This window comes from Oratosquilla oratoria, chromosome 23 (genome assembly GCF_046742065.1).
Source record: "Oratosquilla oratoria isolate Oo_2021 chromosome 23, ASM4674206v1, whole genome shotgun sequence".
In the NCBI taxonomy this organism is placed as follows: domain Eukaryota; kingdom Metazoa; phylum Arthropoda; class Malacostraca; order Stomatopoda; family Squillidae; genus Oratosquilla; species Oratosquilla oratoria.
In genome coordinates, this window is record NC_134799.1 from 59799226 (window position 1) to 59812132 (window position 12907).

The 12907-nt window shown below is 38.9% G+C and overlaps 1 protein-coding gene across 4 annotated transcripts in view; it reads right to left on the bottom strand.

Moving 5' to 3' along the window:
- The window catches only part of LOC143038134 (sialin-like), a 138379-nt gene that overhangs the window by 19426 nt on the left and 106046 nt on the right, over positions 1-12907 (bottom strand). For all 4 annotated transcript variants that reach the window (XM_076207139.1, XM_076207138.1, XM_076207137.1 and 1 more), the window contains 4 exons: positions 9020-9097; positions 8594-8749; positions 7301-7388; positions 2379-2599 (listed from right to left, as the gene is read on the bottom strand). In XM_076207139.1, the coding sequence (XP_076063254.1) occupies positions 2379-2599; positions 7301-7388; positions 8594-8749; positions 9020-9097 (543 nt within the window). The remainder of the gene's footprint in view (positions 1-2378; positions 2600-7300; positions 7389-8593; positions 8750-9019; positions 9098-12907) is intronic.

Below are 12907 nucleotides of genomic sequence, written 5' to 3' on the forward strand. Positions count from 1 at the left end.
TGACCTGAATACTGTAATCATATCACCTCTTTCTCATTATTCTTTCAAAGTTAGCAGACCCAGTGGTTTTGGTCTTTCCTCATATGGTTTATCTGCAAGGCTGGAGACTAGGTTGGTTGCTGCCCTTTGTATTCTCTCCATTTTGCTTATATCCTTCACTTTGTATTGGGACCATACTACCGACACATATTCCAGTCTTGGAGAGTTTAGAGTTTTGATGATTTTTTTTATCACATCTTCATCCATATAGTGAATGGACACTTTGATCTTCTGCAGTAGTCCATATGTCTCTCCCACAATCCTGCTGATATGTCTGTCAGGTGACAGGCTGTCTTTTATCAAGACTCCCAGGTCTCTCCTCTTTTGCTTTTGTAATGGGCTCACTTCCCAAGGAGTAGTTAAATGATGATCTTTGGCTACTATGCCTTCTTTTCATGCACATACAATAAGACTGAATTGTGTTTGCCTGTTATTCCCTACATTATCTGAGTATCTAGTTTGACATTCTGTCTAATCCTGAAGCTTCCCTCACACCCAATGATCCCAAAAGATTGAGAAACCTGGGAATTCCTACATTGGAAGAACCAAGAAAGGTGACATGATAATGATATTTAGAACAGAAAAAAATATAGAAAAAGGGACAAAGGGGATCTACTGTTATGGAATGAAAGATGAACAAGAGGTCATAGTAAAAATGAAAAAAAAAAAAAAAAAAAAAAAAATTGAAAGAGCAAGAATGTTTAAAAGATGCTAGGAAGTAGAGTGTTTCACACATTTGTATTTAGCTAACTGTAGTATCAAGGAAAGGTGCGACACGTGCGGGTCCCATCTCATACTCCCCAGTTTATCATACCTATCGTCAAGTTGTGCATATGCCAATTTATTGAATAAATTGAATGTAAATGTAATCCAAGTCAACAATATAAATTAATTTTAAGCAAAATTGAATAATCAGAGGCAAAGGGACAGCACCTCATGAGCATAGCTCCAATCCCACATGTTACAACTAGGCAAACACACACACACTCATACATTATGAATTGCAGAGTAGGAGATGGGACCATATGAACATTGCTCTTTTCCTGTACACTACAATTAGTTACTATTTTGTAAATATGCACACATGGAAAAACAAGAGGTCATGAAAAGAAACTCAAAAAGGACAACTATAGAAGAGATAGGAAAAAGAATAGCTTTCCTCACAGAGTGCTGGATATATGGAATGTCTTAGTTGAAAAAACAGTGTCTGCAAATGCTATTCACGATTTTAAGAACAAACTTGATGTTGAAAGCTACAAAGACAGGTCACCACAAGCATAGCTCCCTTCCCATATAATACAACTAGGTAAAGGTAAAAGTATGGTCCCCACACAGAGTGAAGTATATGAGCAAGATTGAGAGAATACAAAGGGCAGCAACCAAACTGGTCCGCAGCATGGCAGATAAACCCAATGAGGAAGAACTAAAAGATAAAGATGTTACAGGATTATGGTGTTCAGGTCACTACAGATAGAAGAGATCTCCTGATTGAAGATGGGAGGGCTTTAGGAGGTCATGAAAGTAAATTATGATAGACCACACATGGAAAGGATGTGAAGAAATACAGTTTTCCATATAAATGTATATGTGGAATAGCTTAGAAAGCGATACAGCTCAAGCTCAGACAATGCATGAGTTCAAATCTAAGTATGATATTTGGAAATCAAAGACATAGATTAAGTTAGAACCATATATGAATTTGAGTCTAGGTATGTTAGAAAACTAGAGAATAGGAGACAGGACCCAGTGAGCATTGCTCTTTTCTTGTATACTACAATTAGGTAAATACACACACACACACATTTCTTCACATCCTTAGACAAGAAAAACAACATATCTAGAGGATGTGAAGAAATAGTTTTCCATATAGATGCATAAATACATGGAATAGCTTAGGAAGTGATATAGCCCAATCTCAAACAATACACAAGTTCAAATCTAAATATGATAATTTGAAATCAAGTATGATAAATAATTAGAGAATAGGTGATGGGACCCAACAAGCATTATTCCTTTTTCTTTATACTACAATTAGGTAAATACACACAAACAAAGCAACCATTCCTCTCACCCCAGTACTAAGGGATAAAAGGTTGCCCTGCTCCTTGCCATTTTGCTTGGGTTAAAAGCAGTGCAGTGAGACACAAGTCTTCCATAGCATGGCCTGATGACTAGACCTAGTACCTTCCCACTGTTTTATCTTATAGCAAACCCCTATTCTGTGTAGCAGATGAAGATAATATACCTATGGGTCATGTTTTTCCTTCATACAATCATAATACATCAATTAATAAAAACAGAATCCTTTTGCCTTTTTTGTTTTTTTCCTCCACCCTTACCTCATGTGAGCCACCTGTTGGGTCCAAGCTGGTTTCGATGTATGTCTTTTCCTTGACGGAGATCCATGGGTGTTTCCCTGCACTATCATAGACGAAGATCAGCCAGAGGACGTACCACAAAAGGGAGAGGCCACCCTGCACGTAAAAGATTGATTCCCAGCCAAGCTCAGAGGCCAGAATTCCAGAGAAGGGCATGCACACCAGTGTCCCAAGTGTCATACCTAAGGTAAAGAAAAAAAAGAGTTAAATGTCATTAATGAAAACTTTTGGAGGTGAGGGGGCTGGAGAATGGGGAAAGGTGTAAAAAATACAGTGACTGCCTTGAAGTATGTAAGGGGTAACATGTGGTGGACACAATTATGAAAGTAGAAAGAGAGAACAGAGGAAATGAAAGAGGGAGTGGAGGTCCAAGAAAAATAAAAAAGTGGATAAGGATGGTGAACAAGACGCAAAAAAGAAAGAGGTTGAATCATAGAGATGGCAGGATTAGCAGGAAGGGAAGGAGGAGGGGTTTGTTGGGATTTGAGAAGATGGAAAAAAGAAGGCTCATACTAAAACAACATAGACAACACTACAAAAATTCTCCACAGAGAGATTTATGGGAGGGCCTGAGGACTGTTTCCAGCTGCTGATGGGCTGTAGGTATTCAGTAAATAAAACTTGAGGCAACAATTAATATCAATATCGTTACCTCTGTGTGTATGTGTATTTACCTACTTGTACTATACAGGAAGAGGAGCTATGCTTGAAGTGACCTGTCTTTGTATCTCTCAGCATCTAGTTTGTTCTTAAATTCTTGTATGGGTTTTGCACACACTATTGTTTCATCTAATTTGTTCCAGACATCCACCACTCTTTATGAAAAACTATTTTTTCTCAGATCTCTTCTATAACTATCCTTTTTGAGTTTCTTTTCATGTCCTCTTATTTTTCTTTTATCCCACTTTAATAAGTCTTCTCTGTCAAGGACATCCATACCTTTCATGATTCTATAAATGGCCAATAGATCTCCTCTTTCTCTTCTTTGTTCCAGGGTTGGGGTCATCTGTCATTGCTCTTTGGATTCTTTCTAATTTCTTTATATTCTATTTTGTACTGGGTGTCCATAGTGTTGCAGCATACTCCAATCTTGGTCTTATCAGTGTGACTAATATTTTTTTTACCATTACTTCATCCAAATAATTAAAAGCCACCTTTATTGATCTTAGTAAATTGTAGGTTTCTCTGACTATTTTGTTTATATGCTTGTTTGGGGACATGTCCTAGGTCATTTTCAAAGCTTTCTTTACTTCCTTTGTACCAATTTTATATTGTCCTGATATATTTTTATTTTATTTTTCCAAACTCTATTATACTACTTTTCTTGATGTTGAAGTTCACCTCCCACTTTTGGCTCCATTCCCAGACTTTGTCCAGGTCTCTCTGTAGTGATTCAGTCTTTTTCTACACTTACTTTCTTTAGTAGTTTTGCATCATCTGCAAAGAAGTTCATATAACATTTTACAGTACATCTTCATCCATGCCATTTATATATATAGCAAACACTATTGGAGAGCTAATACTGAACCTTGTGGGACTCCACTTATCATTTTTTCTCAGTTCGAGTTTTTATCTCTAAGTACCACCCTTATTTTTCTCCCATGCAAGAAATCTTCCATCCATTCCAATTATTTCCCTTGTACACCTCCTGTTGTTTTGAGTTTTCTTAATAGCTTTTTGTGTGGTACTTTATCAAATACCTTTTGTAAATCCAGGAAAGCACAATCTTCCCATCTGTTCTTCTCTTGCATCATATCTATTAACCTTGAATAAAAACAAATCAAGTTTGTGGCACATGATCTTCCTCGTCTAAAACCAAATTGTTTTGGATTCTGTATATTGTTTTCTTCCAGATGTTTACTCCATCTACTTTTGATCACTTTTTCACATATTTAAGCTGGCTATTGTACTTGTAAAGGAGACCGGTCTGTAGTTTGTGTATTTACCTAGTTGTATTTTACGGGAATGGAGTTATGCTTGTGGTGTCCCGCCTCCATATCTTGTTTTATCTAGACTGTTTTTAAATTCATGTATCGTTTTTGCACACACCACATTCTCATCTAAACTGTTCCAAATGTCTATTATCCTGTCGGGAAAGCTGTTCTTTTTCAGGTCTCTTCTATAATTGTCTTTCTTGATTTTCTTTCCATGTCCTCTTGTATCTCTACTATCCCATTTTATTAGATCCTCTCTATCAATAATTTCCATGCCTTTCATGATTCTATAAATAGTTATCAAGTCTCCTCTCTCTCCTCTTTGCTCCAATGTCTGTAGCTCAAGTTTTGCCAGCCTCTCCTTATATGATAGTTCTGAGAGTGTTGGTGCCAATTTCGTAATTGCTCTTTGTATTCTTTCAAGTTTTGTTATACATTTTTTTTGTACTTGGTGACCACGTCGTCGCTACATACTCCAATTTTGGTCTTATCAAAGTGACTAGTATTTTCTTTACCATTTCTTCATCCAGGTATGTAAATGCCACTTTGATTGATCTTATTAAATTATAAGTTTCTCCAAAAATTTTGTTTAAAAGTTTCTCAGGGGACATATTATTCATAATAATGACTCCTAGGTCCTTCTCTTTTTCCACTTTTCTAATTTCTTCCTCTTCCAATGTATATGATCCCACTATCCTTTTTTTGCTTCTTCCAAATTCCATTATTCTACACTTCTCAATGTTGAATTCCATCTCCCACTTCCTACTCCATCCCCATACTTTATTGAGATCACTCTGCAGCAATTCACGATCTTATTTGGTGTTCACTTTTTTCGACAGTTTTGCATTGTCTGCGAAAAAGCTCATATAACTTTCAATTCCTTCTTCCATATCATTTATATATAGCAAACACTATTGGGGCCAGTACTGTTCCTTGTGGAACTCCACTAATCACCTCATCCCAATTGGAATGTTTGTCTCTTATCACCACTCTCATTTTCCTTTCATGCAAGAAGTCTTCCATCCACTTAAGTAGTTTGCCCTGTATTCCTTCTGCACTTTCTGATGTCAAGGTTTGTTAATTGATCCATTATTTCTTTTTGTGTTATTGTTATTTTCCTCATGGGGGGAGATCACACCTCACTTCCTTCGTCCCAATGTTGTACTTTTTCTCTAGTGAAAACAGACTTGAAGTGATTGTTCATGATTTCAGTCATTTCTGGATCTTCTGCTGCATTTCTGTGATGTAGTTTCCCCATTTACTGTTTATTTTTAAGTTTACCATTCACATATCTACAGAATAGTTTGGGTTGATCTTTACATTTTTCTAAAATGTCTTTTTCATATTTGTTTTCCTCTCTGCACACTTTTACATATTCATTTCTATGGTTGATACTTTTTTTGCCATTTTCCAGTTTTTTTATTTATTTTTTTATCTTTTCTTCATCTTTTCCATGCTTTATCTCTTCTAGCTTTCGCCTCACTCCATCTGCTGTCAAATCAACATTTAATGTACACCTTCTCTTGTTTCTGTTTTGGTATGTATTTATTCACTCCTTCATTATAGATTTTCATCAAGATCATCCATTTCTCTTCCACTTTTGTCTCTTCAATGTATAACATTTCCCAATTTGCATTTTCAAAGAATTTCTTAAGTTTTCTAAAATCCGTTTAGCTGTACATCAATCTTCCTTTTCTGTATTTTTCATTTCTCTCCATATATATTTCTTCCTTTAGTTCAGCCTCTATTAGTATGTGGTCACTCTTTCCAAATGGTGTCTTGTATTCAATTTTATCCACAATTTCAGGTTCTGTTGTAGATATTACATCTAGTCTCAATGGTTCTTCATCACTTCTGTATCTGGTATTTTCATTTACCCATTGTGTTATTGTATATTCTATGGTCATGTCAAGTAATATATTTCCCCATAGATCCTCCACCTTTCACTGCCATCTTTTATCAACAGATTTCTTTGCATTTGAAATCTCCCATAAGTACTAGTTTACCTCCATCCTTCAGTATCTCATTTAATGAATGTCTTGTGTCATCTAACATTTTTGAATGCTCACCCTCTTTCCAAGAGTCCATTTTTGGAGGGACATAAATCACCACAAACTTTCTACTTTTCATGTCACTGTCTTCAACTTTTATCAGGATCCTTTCCACACTGTTTTTACCCTCAGTAACCTTTGTCACATTTACATTTTTCTTGGCCAAGAACATAATTCCTTTGCCCTGTTTCTAATTTCTGTTTTTAATCCAATACTTGTATAACCCATGTCCAACACTATTAGGTGGTGGACCCCTTAATTTCATCTCCACAATTCCCATTATGTTTGGTTTTTCATCTGATAGTTAATCATTTAGTTCATTCAATCCTGAGATTAATCCATCTATGTTAGTGTAGGCCAATTTAAATTTTTTCCTTCTTCCTGTTTTCTGTTTCTTTTGTTTCGCTTACCTTGATGTACCATTTTCTCAGCCTCATGTCTGTGACCCTCTAATAGGACTCCTTGCTTTCAGTCTCTATTCTCTTAGTGTTTTTTTTTTTTTTTTAGCTTCACCTCTTAGTGTCTTCTCTCTATTTCCTCAACATTCATTTCTCTTTTCATTCATATATTGTTGTAATGTTCACTCTTTGCTAACTTGCTTTTAATATGTCTTCTATTTGTGACCTTAGTTTTATCTTTAAAGGTCGATTTCTTACTTTGGTATATTGTCCTATTCTATACACTTCCATATCTTTCTCTACTTCCTGGTCATCTTGTATTTCTTTTAGAATTGTTATTCCTATTTCTTTTTCTGATTTTTCTCTCATGTACCTCACCAGATCATGTTTTTCCTTTAATCCATATACCACAATACACTTTTTCCTATTCACTGTATCTCTGACCCAATATGCTTTTTCTTTGATTACTTGAATAATTGTGTGTGTGTGTGAAAACGCACCTGCATATACAGTAGAGGCAATCTTGCTGCGTTCCTGTGGAGGGGCCCAACTGGCAACCAGCACATGCATACCCGGGAGCGTGACACCCTAAGGAATAAAAGCAAACACTGTTATTTCTGACAGCACACCTATTTAAAAGTTGAATCAGAATTTTATAAAGTATATAATTTTTGGTTTTCAAGACGAAATGATGATAGGAAAAGTAAATTTACAATTAAAATGATAAGATGAAAATAAAGTCATTTTGAAGGATTTGAGTCATAACACTTCAAAATTGTCCTTATCTTATATGGAAAAGTGATGAGGTCTAGTTCAGTTGCAAACATGAACATACTTTTTTGGAAGGAATGGTGCATGTTTGATATCCAACACAACCACATTTATAACAATTAGATGCACAATTGTGCATTTGAGTAGAAAAAAGAGCACTGGTAAGTATTCTGTGCAATGAGGTCTGGGTTCTGTGCCATATCAAATGTTCGTGTTTGGTGTGAAATCTATTGAAAAGTCTGCGGCTTGTGTATTGTCTGAGTGGTCCGATTCACCATGGTCTTGGATCACGTGTTGGGCTCATGATCGACAGCTACCCCCTTGGATGAGTGTGTATTTATCTACCTAGTAGTATTTTGAGGGAGGAGAGCTATGCTCGTAGTGACCCGCAGTTGTATCTTTCCGTATCCAGTTCTTTCCTAAAATCATGTATAGTTTTAGCACTCACTATTTCCCCTTTTAATTAGTTCCATGAATCTATTACTCTGTATGTATGTCTGTGTGTGAATCACCATGGTCTTGGATCACGTGTTGGACTCGTGATCGACAGCTATTTCCCTCCCAGACGAGAGCTCAGAGCTCATATATGACCGATCTATGGGTGTGTGTGTGTGTTCCTGGCCACAAACTCTGGGCAACTGCAAATGAACATTCAATTCCAGACCGCGTCGTGTTTGCGAGGCAATCTTGTGACCTCATTCTTCAAGATGAGATCACATTTGATAACGTCATTTAAGTGACGTTACACACGTTTGTAGTGGGGTTAAGTGATTCTAAGGATCTGAAGTCACTCCATTTCGAATCCGTGATGAAGCGGATGACAACACTGAACTTTTTAGTGTGAGCACTGTAGCTGTTTATGGGGCATGCCATCTGGCTCGATATCAAGAGATTGACAAAGTATTGGTCTACCCAGTTGCCAGTAGCAATTACGAAAATTATTGTGTCATTCATTTGCAAGCAACTGTACATTTGGAAATTGGCATTACATAACACTGGGTTTGGAATTCTTGTTCACTCACCCCAGCGATACCCATGACGATCCTGAGGGAGATGAGGGCAATGTAAGATGCATTGGCTGCTACTGGCGTTAGGAGGGTACACAGTGCGTTGAGAAGCGCCCCCACACCGAATACATGTTTGGCGCTAAAGTTCTCTGCTACCCATCCACCAGGCACCTATAATTAGTGATAACAATAATAATAACAATAATGATGATGATAATAATAATAATGATAGTATTATTTGTGACGATGATAATAATAATAATGATAGTATTATTTGTGACGATGATATTAAATATGTAGCCTATTATGTATACCAAAGGTTTCATTCCTAGTCAAAGTACAACAACAACAATAACCGCTCAGTCTGACACAACCAGAATTGGGTGTCACTGCAGCAAGAATTTTAAATATTCTGTAACGGACAATGAGAATGGTACCTACCTGTGTGATGATATAACCGTAGAAGTAGGACGCTAAGAGAAGGCCCTGGATGTTCTCGTCCCAAACAAACGGCCCATCCTGCAAACAGAAGGAAGGCGGGTTTAGACCACTGGAGAGAATTTAGAGCATATATATTAACATGTAATATATATTAACATATTACATATATTAATATGTAATATATATTAACATATATTAATATGTAACATACATTAACATATATTAATATGTAATGTATATTAATATATATTAATATGTAATATATATTAACATATATGAATATGTAATATATAACAGAGAAAGTGGGTCTGCCCCACACCTATCATAACTCTAACTTCCTTCCATTTCATTCTTTCCTCACACTAACTCTCCAAATCCCCCCTCCCCGCTCTCCCCCATCTTACCTATCCTGCCAGTACAACCACTGGAGATGCTAACCTGATGCAATGAGTTACAACAATGACCCTACGATTTATAACGAGAGGTGGGATGGGTAGCACGGGTCTACATGGGGCCTCAATCATTAACGGTCCTTTTCACACTTGAGTTCGTTCATGTATGGAAGAGGTTCAACTTCAGATCTTGCTACGAAAATCGGACCTACCTTCTCTTCCTCCTCCGTCCGGGACTTAAAAAAGTCGATTAATAAAACAAATACACCCGTTTCCTCCCGTCACCCTTACATCTCTCCTCTACCGCGATGTCCCGTAGGATAGAAACGCTGGTTATATCGACGAAGAGATACAATACTCATCTGATTGGTCTCCTGCACATAAGCAATAACTCGCACATCTGTTGACGTCATTCTGACCCAGTGCTCTTTCAGGCCTCTCGAATGGTTCCAGAAACTTCTAACATAATAATCATTCCATCAAAATTACACACATACACACACACATGCAGTCATAGAGTTCCTGCCTGCCACTAAGGCGATCCGGGTTCGATTCCCGCTCAGGGCTTAAATAATTTCAGTATCGTTGCGCTGAGTCGTTAATCCAACTCCCGTGGGCGGAGAGTTGTGTGTGGGTGTGTGCGCGTAAGGTCACAGCATTACCCATATATGGGTCATATATGAGCTCTCTTCCGGAAGGGAAATAGCTGTCGATCACGAGTCCAACACGTGATCCAAAACCATGGTGAAACACACACACACACACACACACACACATATGTATATATATATATATATACGTTTGTATATTATATATATTCAATTTCGAAAAAGATTTGTAGTCATGTCTTTCCTACTCTGACTTTCATTCTCTTTGTACTGCGGGTCCGACAGCACTTTTTTTTTTTTTTTTTTTTTAATTAAACTTAGAGAATGGCTCCTCTAGCAGTATGGGTTGCCGACCACTGTTCTAAACCCACGCCTAGAGTGGGTGGTGTGAGCAACACAGGGGATTTCAACACGGCGCGAAGATTGCAGGGATGAAAAAAGTAAATGTTCGGGGGGGGGGGGTATTGCATCAAATATAAGTGGAGAATAGATGTTACAGAAGGGAACAGGTGATATAGGCTGGACGGGCATATACTCGTAAAGCGACGCTTACAATAGCTCTATATATGACGTCACCGGTCTTTTAGCAATGGAATGAACAAAGAACTCGATGCAAAATGCGGACTATTCAGCCAACGAGGAGGAAAAGGAGAGGGTATTCAGTGCCTGCACATGTAATCCCAACCAAGGTCTTTCTGGCCATTGTCTCCGAGACAGCTGCCTCGGAGGATGCAGGGTCAATTACTTTGATACATTTTTCAACGACTTTTTCGTTGTGTCAATCCCTCTCACCAACGTCCACTTTTATCTTTCTCGGGAGATACATACAACTAACCAGCATCGCCAAAAACGGAAGAAGGAGCCGGAAAAAAAAAGGAGACGTTAAATCTCTTTCATGTCACTACTACCTTACAACGAACCTGCTGGGTAACTACAATCGGTATCTGTTTGCACAGTCAACGGTCGTAATGGATGTTTGCCAAACTGTGCTCAGGTGATATTAACATTTACATCTGCATGTGTATACATGTGAATGTGTGTGTGTGTGTGTGTGTGTGTGTGTGTGTGTGTGTGTGTGTGTGTGTGATTGCCTGCGTGTGTGTGTGTGATTCACCACGGTTTGGGATCACGCGTTGGACTCACGATCGACAGCCTTTAACTACCCGGACAAGAGCTCAGAGCTCGTATGACCGATCTACGAGTAATGCTGTGACCTTACACGCACACACACACACAATTACCCGCCCACGAGAGTTGGAGTTATGATTCACAGAGCAGCGATACTGAAAATTTTCAGCCCAGGGCGGGATTCGAACCTGGACCGCTGTGACAGCAGTTGCGATCACTACTACTGCGCCATCAAGCCATGTGTGTGAGTGCGAGTGTGTGTGTGTGAGTGCGTGCGTGTGCTTGTGTGTGTGTGTGTGTGTGTGTGTGTGTGTGTGTGTGTGTGTGTGTGTGTGTGTGTGTGTGTGTGTGTGTGTGTGTGTGTGTGTGTGTGTGTGTGCGCGCGCGCGCGAACATTATTGTATACGTGTGTGCCTGCGTGATATGTCAGATCTGGGCAGGTATTAAAACAAGACACAAGCAAAGAAAAAGAAAATATATACTGGGGGACCAAAATACGCAGAGAACAACGTGACGGGCAGACAAAAACTTGCGAAGGAACATACAGAATTAAAACTATCTAGAGGAAAGCTGTCGAGTGGTGGAGTGTACAGAGCAAGAGGTATGTCCTTGATACGTGTTTACTGAGGCCCATGGCAGGAAGATGAATTCTATTCACACATTCCCTTCCTTCTCTTTCTCCTCGCCTCCTTACTTAAGTCTCGGCGCTCAACACAAGCATTCTTCCGAAGCAAAACGCCAAACTTCAACGGGTTTGGCATATTGAGACTTTGAGAAAGGTGGAGAGGGAAAGCCACAGGTGTGATCTGATTTTTTAGTTTTATTCCTGACCGGTTTCGCTCTTAGCTTCTTCAGAGGACTGTGAAGCTAGGAGCGAAACCTGTTAGGAATAAAACTCAAGAATCAGAGCCAGACCCGTGGCTTTCTCTTTTTGAGCTTAGCATATCCTTGAAGTATAGAGGGTTAGTAGGGAGAATAACCCTAAGAACATGTCACTGGGAAAGACCAAGTCCATAGCAACACACAAATGCAGGTGCAATCTCACGATCAGACGGGAATACACTACAGCGCACATGTACACACAATTTGGTCCTGGTGATGAATGATTTCCATTGCGGGAAAGTCAATTGGGAGTAGGATGGTAACGATAACGAAGTGTCGAAAGGGGAACTCACTGCTGAATATAGTAAAGGGCAATATAATGACACAATGTATCGAAGAACCTACAAGGGTGAAGGAGATGACATACCACCCAGATTGGATTTATTACTAAGGTACCAGACATTATCGATCCCTTGAGTTTCTCAGACTAGAAGCCCGCGACCCACACTGGCTGGGAACAGTCCCTAGGCCCTTACTATATCTCTCTAAGAAGAAACTTTGTGTTCTGTTGTATAGGTGTGGGACCGTTCCTATATAACCGGCTAATTAGTAGGAGAGGAGAATCTCCAGTTGCCAGCTCTCCTCGGGGGAAATGGTGGAGGCTACAGAGATCTTGGGCCTGGTCCAGAGATCAAGCGCCATCTCTTGAAGGCTACACCTCTAGAAGGAAGCGGAGACACCGACTGTTAATTCTCCTTATGAGAAAAGGTCGAGGAAATAGTTCAAGATGATTGAGGGATTCTGGATCCAGTCGAGAGATCATGCAACTTAAGATAAAGGCGAAGGTCTTGACAGGTTTGAGGACGAGCGGCAGGGGAATGGTTCTGACACTATCAGTGCTGAAAGCGAGGATAGGTCAGCACCTGAGGGTGCTGAAA